Raw genomic sequence first — 12,736 nt, 5'->3', positions numbered from 1 at the left:
GCAGATTATGAAATGCCAAATTGCCCAGAATTGGATCTTTTCTCTGAAACCAGTAGTGTTGTGACAGCCAGTGACATGAACAGCAAGTATTCACACAGCAATTCAAGAATATCAGCGTAAGTATCTGCCTCCAAATTCGGTAGTGGCTGCACTGGTATCAGCATTTGGGAGGGCAGCTTGCTCATGCTTGGCGTGCTCCTCCTCGCAGCTGTGAATGCCTTGAAGCTGCTTTAATTACAGGCATTTCCTGGTTATTTTAACTCATTGGGAGGGAGAGAGCAGAAAATGCCAGAAGCCACTTAGTGCAACAGGAACTGAGTGCCCAGCAGAGGAGCTGTGAACACAGACTCTGGGCAGGAACTGGCTCTGTGGGTGTCGGGCACGTGTCCAGAATAGCTGGCTGTAGGAAGCTTCATGCAAAAAATGGGCAGAGCTCCTCAAACATTAACAGCTTGTGCGCATGGCTTGTGCTCTTTGTCCTAGGTTTTGCACTTCATGCGTGGGGGTTGCTACTAAATCTCATACCGATGTCTTCCCACAGTGGGCGTCGGTTGCTTTTGAGTGCTCTTAAGAATATGAACTGCAGTGTGGGGTGGGCTGGTGTAGTCTGTGGGACCACTTCTGTATTCCCTAGCTGAAATGTGGAAAAATACAATTGTGGGGAAAGCGTGGACAATTTTTAGGGCAATTTCTGTGGCCCAGATGAAAAAAGGAAGAGTACGCACCCTTAGTATTCGGCATACCTGTGTCAGAGCGTGCTGATCTTTTGGGGACGTTCTGCAACTAGTATTGGCCTATGATTCGAAGTTGTTTTCCTGTGATAACGCGCAGGAACTGAGTTGTATTAGTGCACAGCTTGTGGAGATAGCAGAAATGAAAATGTGCGTGGCAAGCACAGACCCTGGCACCACATTGTTTTAAGTGGAGCTTAGCTTTGACTGATTGTGACTACTGCCAAACAATTTACCCTACTTTGTGCTTAGAGCAATACTTTAACCTTGCTGGAGCACAGAGCAGTCCTTTCTGTAGTAGAGAAACAGCCCAACTACTAAATTGTGTTTCAGACCACAAAGGGTATTGGTTGAGTAGCACTGAAAACGTTGACACAAAGATAGATAAGCTTACATACAGTCCCCTCTCGCTGAAAGGAGTAAGGACTTGTGTAACAAGTTTCATGCACACTGTTGATGTTCCTTCAGATTTACCCTGTTACAGCTAATCCTGTTATGCACACTGTAATTAAGCATCCTCCTTTTCAGGCGATCCTCAAAGAACCGGCGCAAGGCTGAGAGGAAGAGATACAGCTTGAAGGAGGGGAGTGCTTTTGAAGATATGGCCCTTCTGGAAGTCCTGGGAGAAAATGTTCGTGCTGTTGAGACTGTGAAGGGTAGGACACCTAATAATCTTAATCCACTCCACATCTTGTGAGGACAGCTGAGGCAGTGTGCTCCCTCTTGTTCTTAATGGATATGCTGGGGAGAGAAGCTGCCTGGTCCATAAGACCATCTGTGTTGGACCTTGATTTAGTTCATCTGCCTCTGCCTGGAAGAACATGGGTGAGCTCTCCACATTTGAAGTTTGGGAGCAGAGATGTGAGGCCTTGTCAGTGCTGTGACAGATTTGTCTGACGTTTGTACTCAGGCACTGTAGGGGCTCGGTAAGAACAGAACCAGTTCTGATTTGCTGTTCCCCTTCCTGTGCCCTGATACCAGAGAAATACAGCTGTTTATTTAGCATACTTGTGTTAATTGCTTGTGCTTCTGTTCCCTCCTGCAGGAGACATACACATCCTTCTGAAGCAGCTTGTGCTGTTTGGTTATGATGAGCAAGCTGGGGCACTGCAGCAAGTCCTGGAAGAAGTTTTGGAGTTGATGGAGACCTCGATCCCAGAAATCTGGACTCCAGACCTGCAGCAGAGCTCTGTCAACCCGGTCTGTGCTCATCCACAATACCCATCACGTTTGCTATACAATACCAAGCATTTAGCAGTATTTTACCTTCTCCAGCAAATAGTCTGGAATCATTCCCTGGCTTTCCAGATCTGCTTTTTTTCTGTAGAAGTCAAATAGACACTCTGTACAGTACCTGCCAAGTCAGTACACTCTAGATGTGTACAACAAGTATAGCCTCCTGTGTTCCTTGCACTGAATGCCACATTGGACATAATGAGATCTCATAAGGCTCGTGTTACCTTGTCCTAATGGTGACTTCTTTTCGTAAGCTCTATTGTAAGCAATTTGTAGAACATAGAAACACTGTTTTCTTTTTTAGGCCTGATGGTTGAACTGTTAGCGTAGGTTTTATGTACTGGAGTAGTGGTTGTCTGGCCTGGTGTTGTGAAGTGAAAAGGTAACAGACTGGTCAATTTAGTCTGAACCAGAATATCATAAGGAGTACATTGCAAAAAGAAGGGTTATGTCAGGCTTCTAAGCTTCAGCTTGATGTGAAATAAGGAGATCACAAGGACTGCACTGAGTTCCCTTCCAAAGTAAAAGTCTTTATTTCTAATAAGTAGTTTGTGAGCGTTCATGGTGAGCACAAGGTACTCCCCAGTATCTTCTCACTAACTGCTGATTAGCAAGACTCTAAGGACCGATTATAACTGTTTTATGTGACAGGGAGCTGAGACTCTCGAATTTTAAATATTGCTCGCCCTGTAATGAAAGTAGGCCTGCCAAGTCATGACACAGTGCTGTGAAGAAGTAGGTGCTGGGATAAGGGTTTTGTGTCCTGAGAAGCTGTCCAAAAGCACTTCTCTCTCTCTGCCTCTGAGACATTACTGGGCTTTGATCACATATTCCTAGTCACTTTGTAGTGTGAGGTCTCCTGCAGGCAGCTGCTTCTGCCTTTGGAGACTAACAGCAGAGTTTTCTTTGTAGGTATCCCAGCTCTTAGCCTTGCTTTGTGCAGGTTGGAACATGGGATTGCTTCTTCATACAGGTCCTGGGACCCAATTCAACTGCAAACAGCATTATGGCAGCTTATCAGCAGAAGAGGATGATGACTCCTGTCATGAAAGGTTAGTTGAGGCTTTGTGTTAGGTGTGGGTGTGAAGCGTCAGTGAGATCAGTGGGCTTTGAGGCTCTCCAAGCATTGCTACATGCCAACAGTTTTAACATTTATTCAGTTGTAGGAGTCTCTTGCTTTTCTTTATGCTGTACCCTCCCACCTGGCAGCAAGTGAGCAGCCTTCTTAATAAGGTTTTACTTGCTCTGAAGTCCTGTGTCTGAATTGTGCTCCTGGCTTCCTCTGTGTGTGGTGTCTGTCTGTTGTGAGGGAATTGGAAGTCTGAGTTCTTAGGGAATGTGTTAGGTAACTCTGCTTGTAACTTACCTGCTGAATTTTTCTATCTGGATTTGGTGGCTAGGTCAGGCTCTTAACCAGGCCAGGTTACAGTCTGTCATGGTGCTTTGCCATCCTGAAGTCCTTGCAGCTCACACAAACTTAGGGCTGAGAGACCTAGCAAGGGCTGGTCTCATCTCCTCTCTGTCTTCCTTCTTCCCCACTAGTCCTACAGTCTTTTCCCCTACTAGTCCTGGAATTGCCTGGAGAAATCCTCTAATAAACCTCTACATGTGACCTGTCTGTTGCCATTTGCCAGGGCTGACTCCAGAGAAAAAACATTGTGCCTCTTACTTCACAGAATCACAGAATCATCTAGGTTGGAAAAGGCCTTGAAGATCATCCAGTCCAACCATTGACCTAACACTGACAGTTTCCAACTACACCAGATCCCTCAGCGCTAAGTCAACTTTACTCTTAAACACCTCCAGGGATGGGGACTCCACCACCTCCCTGGGCAGCCCATTCCAACACCTAACCACCCATTCTGTAAAGAAATGCTTCCTAATATCTAGTCTAAACCTTCCCTGGCGCAACTTGAGGCCATTCCCTCTTGTTCTATCACTTGTTACTTGGTTAAAGAGACTCATCCCCAGCTCTCTGCAACCTCCTTTCAGGTAGTTGTAGAGGGCGATGAGGTCTCCCCTCAGCCTCCTCTTCTCCAGACTAAACAACCCCAGTTCCCTCAGCCGCTCCTCGTACGACATGTGCTCCAGACCCTTCACCAGCTTCGTTGCCCTTCTCTGGACACGCTCGAGTAATTCAATGTCCTTTTTGTAGTGAGAGGCCCAAAACTGAACACAGTAATCGAGGTGCGGCCTCACCAGAGCCAAGTACAGGGGCAGGATCACTTCCCTGTCCCTGCTGGCCACGCTATTTCTGATACAAGCCAGGATGCCATTGGCCTTCTTGGCCACCTGGGCACACTGCTGGCTCCTGTTCAGCCGGCTGTCAGTCAACACCCCCAGGTCCCTCTCTGACTGGCAGCTCTCCAGCCACTCCTCCCCAAGCCTGTAGCGCTGCTGGGGGTTGTTGTGGCCCAAGTGCAGCACCCGGCATTTGGCCTTATTGAAACTCCTACAGTTGGCCTTAGCCCATCGCTCCAGCCTGTCCAGGTCTCTCTGCAGAGCCTCCCTACCCTTGAGCAGATCAACACTCCCACCCAACTTGGTGTCATCTGCAAACTTACTGACGGTGCATTCAATCCCCTCATCTAGATCATCAATAAAGATATTAAAGAGAAGTGGCCCCAAAACCGAGCCCTGGGGGACACCACTCATGACCGGTCGCCAACCGGATTGAATTCTGTTCACCACAACTCTTTGGGCCCGGCCATCCAGCCAGTTTTTTACCCAGCGAAGCGTGTGCCCATCCAAGCCACGAGTAGTCAGTTTCGCCAGGAGAATGCTGTGGGAAACGGTGTCAAAGGCCTTACTGAAGTCAAGGTAGACAACATCCACAGCCTTTCCCTCATCCAATAAGCGGGTCGCCCTGTTGTAGAAGGAGATCAGGTTTGTCAGGCATGACCTGCCTTTCATAAACCCATGCTGACTAGGTCTGATCCCCTGGTTGTCCATTATATGACTTTTAATGGCACCCGAGATGACCTGCTCCATGACCTTCCCTGGCACCGAGGTCAGACTGACAGGTCTATAGTTTCCTGGATCCTCCTTCCTGCCTTTCTTGTAGATGGGTGTCACATTTGCCACCTTCCAGTCCAATGGGACCTCCCCAGTCAGCCATGACTTCAGGTAAATCATGGAAAGCAGCTTGGCGAGCACATCTGCCAACTCTTTCAGCACCCTTGGGTGTAACCCATCCGGTCCCACAGACTTGTGTGCATCCAAGTGGTGTAGCAGGTCTCTGACCACCTCCTCTTCAACTGTGCTGACATCAGTCTGCTTCTCCTCCCTGTCTCCCATCTCATGAGGCTGGGTGTCCAGGGAACAGGCAGTTCCACTGCTAAAGACTGAGGCAAAGTAGGTGTTGAGCACCTCAGCCTTTTCCTCATCCTTAGTTACCATGTTTCCCTCTGCATCCAGTACGGGAGGGAGATTTTCTCTAATCCTCCTCTTGCTGTTAACGAATTTATAGAAAGATTTTTTGTTATCCTTAACAGCTGCAGCCAAGTTGAGCTCTAGCTGCACTTTGGCTCTCCTAATGTTCTCCCTGCATAACTTCACTACAACTTTATAGTCTTCATGAGAGGCCTGGCCCCTCTTCCAAAGGTCATAGATTCTTTTGTTCTTGAGATCCAGCCAAAGGTCCCTGTTTAGCCAGGCTGGTCTCCTTCCCCTCCTGCTTGTTTTTCGGCAGATGGGAACAACCTGCTCCTGTGCCTTTAAGACTTTGCTCTTGAAGTATGTCCAGCCTTCCTGGACTCCCATTTCCTTCAAGGCAGCCTCCCAAGGGATTTTGTTAACCAGTCTCTTGAACAGGTCGCAGTTGGCCCTCCGGAAGTCGAAGGTGGCAGTTTTACTATCTCCTCTCTTTGTTTCTTGAAGGGTCAAAAATTCGATCATCTCATGATCACTGCACCCTAGACAGCCTCCAACCTTTACCTCCCCCACAAGCTCTTCCCTGTTCACAAGAAGCAGGTCCAGGAGGGCACCTTCCCTGGTCGGCTCACTCACCAGCTGTGTGAGGAAGTTATCCTCCATACATTCCAGGAACCTCCTGGATTGTTCCTTCTCTGCTGTGCTGTGATCCCAGCGGATACCCGGGAGGTTAAAGTCCCCCACAAGAACAACGGCAAGTGACCGCGAGATTTCTCCCAACTGTTTGTAGAAAGCTTCATCCACCTCAGTGCTTTGGTTGGGAGGTCTATAGCAGACTCCCACAGCAAGATCTAATTTATTGGCCCTTAACCTGATCCACACACTTTCAACCCCGTTATCACCGTACTTGACTTCTGAGCTCTCATAGCATTCTCTTACATACAGGGCCACTCCACTACCTCTCCTTCCCTGTCTATCCCTCCTGAAGAGCTTGTAGCCATTGATTGCAGCACTCCAGTCGTGTGAGGAATCCCACCACATTTCTGTTATAGCTACTATGTCATAGTTCTCATGCTGCATCATGGCTTCAAGCTCACCCTGTTTGTTGCTCATACTGCCTGCATTGGTATAGATGCACTTGAGATGAGCTAATGAATCCAACACCCTCTTGTGAGCATGGGCCCCATTCCCTACCAGACCCTTCTCAGGTGATTCCACGGTTCCTGAACATCTTTCTCTTCTCTCAAATGAAGTGGCAGAGGGAGAGCCCTCACCAGTCCATCATCCTTCAAGCTTTGGCACATTTCCCTTAAGCTTGTTCCTAACAGGCCCAGTCATCTCCCCCTCCCCCCTCATATCTAGTTTAAAGCCCTGTCAATAAGCCCTGCTAACTCTTGTCCCAGAATCCTTTTCCCCCTCTGGGACAGCTGCATTCCACCTTTCTCATTTGTCGCCAGCAGACCAGGTGCCTTATAAACGTCGCCATGGTCAAAGAACCCAAAATTCCAACGGTGGCACCAGTCTCTGAGCCACGTGTTAATCAGATACGTTTTCCACCCTCTATCAGTGTTTTTCCCTTCCACTTGAGGGATTGATGAAAACACAACCTGAGCTCCCGATCCTTCAATTAGCCACCCCAGTGCCTTGAAGTCCTTTTTGAGTGACTTAAGACTTCTCTCTACCACCTCATCGTTACCTGCCTGGATAACCAATAAGGGGTAGTAATCAGAGGGCTGCACCAGACCAGTGATTTTCCTTTTAATATCTCTGACCCGAGCCCCAGAGAGGCAGCAGACCTCTCTATGGTATGGGTCTGGTCGACATATGGGCCCCTCTGTACCCCTCAGAACAGAGTCACCCACTACAATTACCCTCCTTTTCTTCTTACTTGAAGAAGTCGTAAGTCTTGGGGCTGAGGGACAAGCAGTGGATGACTCACCAGGTGGGTCCTCGTTTCCATCTTCAGTTGGCTGGCTGTCTAGTTCCAACACCTCATACCTATTGTATAATGACAGCTGGGAAGGTGAGGAGGGTGGAGGAGGTTTTCACTTGCCTTTCCGAGGAAGGACCTGACTCCATTCCCCCCTGCCCTCCACATGCCTTCCTTCTGCCTGGTGAGAGGAGGGGAGGGAGTCATGTATTTCTTGTAGAGCCTCTACCTGTTGTCTTTGACTCAGAGTGTGGCTCCACCAGTCAGTCTCATTTTCGCACTCTTTGATTGTTCTCAACCTTTCTACCTCCTCCCTCAATTCAATCACCTGCCTGAGCAGATCATTTACGTGATCACACCGCACACAGACGGTGTCTCTGACTTCACACTTACCAGAGCCAACTGGCTGTTGTGTATGTCCCAGTACTGGTGAATGAATGGAGTTCTGCTTTCTGCTGTTGATTTTTGCCTCCTTGTTCTGAACGGTAACACAGAACGAAGAGGGGACTTGATTTGCCTCTGAGATTTATTTCTGTAAGCAGGTTCTGCTGGAGGGACTCTTCCATACATACTGGTGATCAGTCACTAAAGGGAAATGTTATGTGTCAGAGACTTCTCAATGTCCTTTGATTTAAAGAAAAGTAGACTAAGTAGTTGACAGCTCCTGAAGAAACCATATTGCTGCTACCCTCTGTTCTGACAGTTGTCCTGTTTGCCTTTCAGATCCAGAATTACTTATTCCACCAAAACTCAATAAAAATCTACAGTGGAAACTGCACCTTCTCCAATAACGAAGCCAAGGAAACCCAGTGGACTCTGAATTGTAACTTTTCATATAATTTCATTACATCTTTACAGAAATCATTGTCCTGGTGTTTCTGATACGCTATTCTTAGGGCTGCGCAAGTGAAGGGTCCCCCCACCTGATGCAGTTGTGACTGTGACCTGTATGGCATCACACTAATGGGAACAGCCACTCACGTCCCATGGCAGAGGTGGTTTGTGAGGTTGGGGAGTAACAGGGTCTGCAGCTCTGAACACTGCTGGTCGAATCCAACATCTCCCACGACTGTTCCCTCCCTTCTGGATGAAGCAACCAAAGCAGTGTTGGACAGGCTGTTTTCTCTGCCTTCACTCCCTCCTGTGGATGGTACCTGCTGTGATGACAGGTCACATTTTAGCCTGGTTTAGAGATCCCCCCAGTATGTCTGTAGCAATAGCAAATTGTTGTATTTGTTAAACAAATGAGTGGTGGTTTTTTTGTTGAAGCTGGGTGTTGGTAATGCCAGATTTTCATCAGAACCACTTTGTTACATCAGAGTGAACCCTGCGATACCAACAGTCATTACTGTTCTGAAAGTGCCCATTCGCACCAGGGAGAGTGCGGATAGAAGAAAACATGAAGAAAAGCGGGGGTGGGGGTGGGGAGTGTCAGTGTCAGACACTGCTGGGTAATACTACCCTAATTATCTGAGTTTAAAGAAGATCAGCTAATGCTGCTGTATGGCACTGACAGATCAGCAGGTGTACTCTGATAATGTTATGTGCTGTTGCAGAACTGTTTCAGCTGGAAACCGATCTAACCTCATACCTGAGAATTAGGTTTTACCCCAGAATACTTCTGCGATCTGACTCAAGAAGTAATGGCAGTAGTCCTGGGAGCAGAGGAGGGGGACAAGCTCTGCAGGTGAGGCTGGAAACCCTTTCAGCAGTAGTAGCCCCCATTTCCCTTGCTTAATTTTGGCATGGTAGCTGCTGTGTTCAGTGCAAGCCATTTCAGTTCGTTTGGTGCTGTGGAAAAATGCCTACACAAACAGGGCACTCACTTCCTGTCTGTTGGAGGTATCTAATGATACAGTGATGGGCTGTGTTCTTACTGCACTGCATTAGCATGTGTCTAGTGCTGCAGATCATTGTTTTTTGCTATGTAAGAACTGCATAATATTGGGATGGCCATGTGGGCTTGCACTGTATGTGCTGCGCTGGCTTGGGGTTCTGGAGTGGAGTGGTAAAACAATCCTTTGTCAGTGTTGTGTGAAGCCTCGGAGTGGTCTTATTTCCAGCTGTTCTGAGTTACATGGCCTATTCTGAGTGGTGTGGGGATGGCTTAAACCTCTTGTCAAGTACTGTGACTGCACTGGAAGGAGATTCTCTAAGAGTAAAAGCCTTGAGATGGCAAAACACGTGAAAGGCTGCACAGGGTAGGAGTGTTCTACTGGATCTAGGTCTTCAGATAGCAGAACACAGTCCAAGATGAAATGTAGAAGCCCATCTTTCAGATCTGGAGAAAAGGGGGTGATGCGGAAGTCTGTGGTCCTCTCAATGATGTGGAGGGCTCTGGCCCTGCAACTGAAATGTGACACTGACACCGCTAATCCCTGACGTTCCTAAATCTGATGCCAGGAAATGCTGAGGTCTTGTGCAGCCTAATCTATTGTCTAGAAAGAGATTACCTCTTTAAAGAACCCAAGAAAAGGTAAAACTGGCTTACTGTGGATTCATGCTTGTGCCTAAACAAAGCAGTTCCTTTAATGTATGTAATGGGTTCTTTTGCTTTTCCATCATGGTGATGGTCAAAGCTGCAGACCCTCTGGTCTTCCTGTTCTCCTGTCAAGGAAAAATCACTTTAAATCTGCTATCCGGATGGAAGACCAGTCTTCTAAATCATTCATACTGTAACTCATCACTAAACTCCATTGTCTTCCCCTCAGTGAACTCTGACTAAGGAGCAGTAGAGCTGGAAGCAGCACCTAGTGTCTGTGAGCCTCCAGAGCAGGAAATCCTAACTTTGACAGTTGCTGAACCGCCTCTTCTTTTCAGCAGCAGCCAGAAGTCTGCTCTCCCTTGATTTCTACTAGGATGCTCTTTTGCTTTCTTGGTGAGGCATGGCATCTTGAAATATATTTTACCTTAGCTGCTGACTTTACAGGCATGTTGAATTTGCTCTTCTGAGTTATGTGGAGGGTCTTAGGAACAGATGCAGTTATCAGGAATTAGAGTAAGCTATTAATGCAGAAATACGGAGTTAGCTTAAGAAATGTCCCAATTTCTGATCAAACATGGCTGTATGGAAGCCTGATTCTCTCATTAGAGTAGAAGTTTGTCACCTGTTTGCTGTCTAGCTTCATTAAATACAAAATACAAAAGAAAAAAAACCTTTTTCAGGCACAGAATAACACCAAAATAATACAGCTCCAGCAGAAATCTCTTTGTTACAACAAGGGGTGGAAGGGGGGTTCTCTTGGATTAATTCAGATACCCTTTGTCAACACTGGTCTTTCTAAGGCAGCCAGCGTCTTCCTCAGAGGCACTTCTTAAAAAGGCAGGAAGGACCATGTTCTTCATATTCAGTCCTGTAAACCCAGAGCTCCTGGAAAGAGTGGAGTGAGGCCAGAATAGACCCACCAATCCAAACAGAAGACATTCTTTGACGGAGTGCGGCTGTGATGAGGTTGTCACTGGGGCACATCTTGGCCAGTTCCATCTGGAAGTGGTTGGCAAACCCCTCCATCATAGTGCTGCCCCCACACAGGAGGATATTCTCCACCATTTTTTTGTTGACATTGCCATAACACTTCTTGAGACAGGAGAGTGTCAGCCGCAAAAGCCCTGGCTGCTGTGAGCCAAGTAAGGCTGGTTTGAAGAGCGCTTCAGCACAAAGGAATCTCTTCTTGCCTACAGTGACAAGGTGTCCATCTGGCAGCTCATAATCCATTTGCTGTTTCTAAACAGGCAAACTCAAGTCCTGTGTAAGGTCCAGCGAAGTGTAACAACACTTCTCTTTGATGTCTTGTACAATGTTTAGCTGGTGTTCTGTGAACACGTTTCCAGACTCATTTAGTAACTTCATGAGATAATGTGTGATGTCCAAACCAGCATAATCTACTCTCCCAGTGATGCTACATATAACATAACCTTCACAGATGGGAACCACATGTGAAACGCTATGGCCACTTTCCACCACAAGAGCTGAGGTTTTTCTGTAAGAGTACATGGATAATTGGGACTGGTAAGCAATGTTGATGGCAGGCATGTGAAATCCTTTAAACATCATCTCAGCATATCTCTCCTTGTCAGTGATGGAACACAGGGGAGGCACTGACCCCGGAAAAGCATGATCCTCTGGCTGAATCTTCATCTCTGTCTAGAAAACACACTCCAAAGTATCTTGGACACAGTTCCAGTCCACCACTATGCCGTGTCTTATTGGGTTGGTGAGTGTTAAAGGTATGCTGCTACTCTGAAGCTCTCTTCTAACAAAAGTTTCTTTTTTATTGCTCCCAGTCTCCTGTGTGGACTTACCAGCTGTAGATGAAACAGTATAGAAAGGCCATGGGTCCCCTGCAAAGCCACATCTGAGGTAATCTGTGCCCATGTCTACAACTACTGCTTTCATTTCCTTCATGGCCTTGAGGCTGCCTGTGGTCATGGATATGTGGCTGTCCCTTACAGACTTCAAACAGCTTGTGTCTGTTGCTGCTGTTCTTGCAGACCTTTCCCAAACAGCTGTGACCTGATCCAGTGAGTGCTGGACGTGCCCCTCGCATTCCCCTGCCGGCACTGCACCGCGGATCAGCGCAAGCAGCAGCAGATGTGTGCTGGAGCCCTGGTGGCAGTGGTTCTACTGATGCTACTGACTTATCACACCATACGTAGGCTTGCCCCTCAGAAACCAGCACTCTGCGTGCAAGCGTGTGACAGTCGTGACTCAGCTGCGCGCTCTTTCTATAGAGATGGATTGCACATGTTTGTGCTTCACTTCGACCTGCTCTGAGAGGTGCTAGAAAACATGACACACACCCAAATGTGACAGGCTGTGGGGCATAAACAGTGCATTTCACTGTGAAGCAACATGACTTTTCTTTCTGGCTTGCATCTGCCATGTGATGAAGAGCGTGGTTCTCCAGCATGTGCAACTGCTCTTGGTCCAGAATAGTTCTGTTGCTAAACATTAGCACTGCTTCACCTCTGGGGCCAGCCACATCAAGCCCTAGTTTGACCGCGTCGAGTGAAGCCCTAGGCTGGCTTTGCTTTTGTCATTGTTTTGGTTTTGTTTTTTTAAGTTTTACTTTCTAAATTAAGGCATATTAATGTGAGCAAAAACTAAAGTGTGACTGGTGTTTGAAATTAGGCCACAGCAAGCCCCCCACCCTTACTGTCCCCCATTCCACTATAGGAACATCTTTGTTCTTTTCCAGCAGCAACAGGTCACTGTTTGCCCCATCAGAGTGTGTGTGATAACACGCTGCTGCATGGGGGCACAGAAGAGGACACCGCCTCCCCACAGAATACATTATCAAGTTATGAACAGCACTTTTCCTTCTATAACAAAAGCTCTGTGTGCTCTTTTACTGAAAGCCATTTCACCCAGAGGGCATCTTAACAAGTCAAAGCTGGGCTTAGAATGAAATTGAACCCTGCAAATCAGTTCTGGATGCAGAAACAGATTTTTATTACTACTACTCTG

At 47.3% G+C, this 12,736-nt stretch overlaps 2 protein-coding genes across 3 annotated transcripts in view; one reads left to right on the top strand and one right to left on the bottom strand.

Moving 5' to 3' along the window:
• Window positions 1–8,136, top strand: part of ELP1 (elongator acetyltransferase complex subunit 1) — a 37,143-nt gene extending 29,007 nt beyond the window's left edge. For both annotated transcript variants that reach the window (XM_074812271.1, XM_074812272.1), the window contains 5 exons: window positions 5–116; window positions 1,260–1,387; window positions 1,777–1,931; window positions 2,941–3,019; window positions 7,993–8,136. In XM_074812271.1, coding sequence (XP_074668372.1) covers window positions 5–116; window positions 1,260–1,387; window positions 1,777–1,931; window positions 2,941–3,019; window positions 7,993–8,060 — 542 coding nt within the window. In that variant the 3' untranslated portion in view covers window positions 8,061–8,136. The remainder of the gene's footprint in view (window positions 1–4; window positions 117–1,259; window positions 1,388–1,776; window positions 1,932–2,940; window positions 3,020–7,992) is intronic.
• Window positions 8,137–10,219: 2,083 nt separating this feature from the next.
• Window positions 10,220–12,078, bottom strand: LOC141918156 (actin-like protein 7A). The gene is given in 1 exon segment (XM_074812253.1): window positions 10,220–12,078. A coding segment is annotated over 1 exon segment (1,128 nt). The 5' UTR covers window positions 11,699–12,078; the 3' UTR covers window positions 10,220–10,570.
• Between the last annotated feature and the right edge of the window lie 658 nt (window positions 12,079–12,736).

The sequence above is a fragment of the Strix aluco genome, chromosome Z (assembly GCF_031877795.1).
Source record: "Strix aluco isolate bStrAlu1 chromosome Z, bStrAlu1.hap1, whole genome shotgun sequence".
Classification (NCBI taxonomy): domain Eukaryota; kingdom Metazoa; phylum Chordata; class Aves; order Strigiformes; family Strigidae; genus Strix; species Strix aluco.
This window is presented reverse-complemented; position numbering and strand designations above follow the sequence as displayed.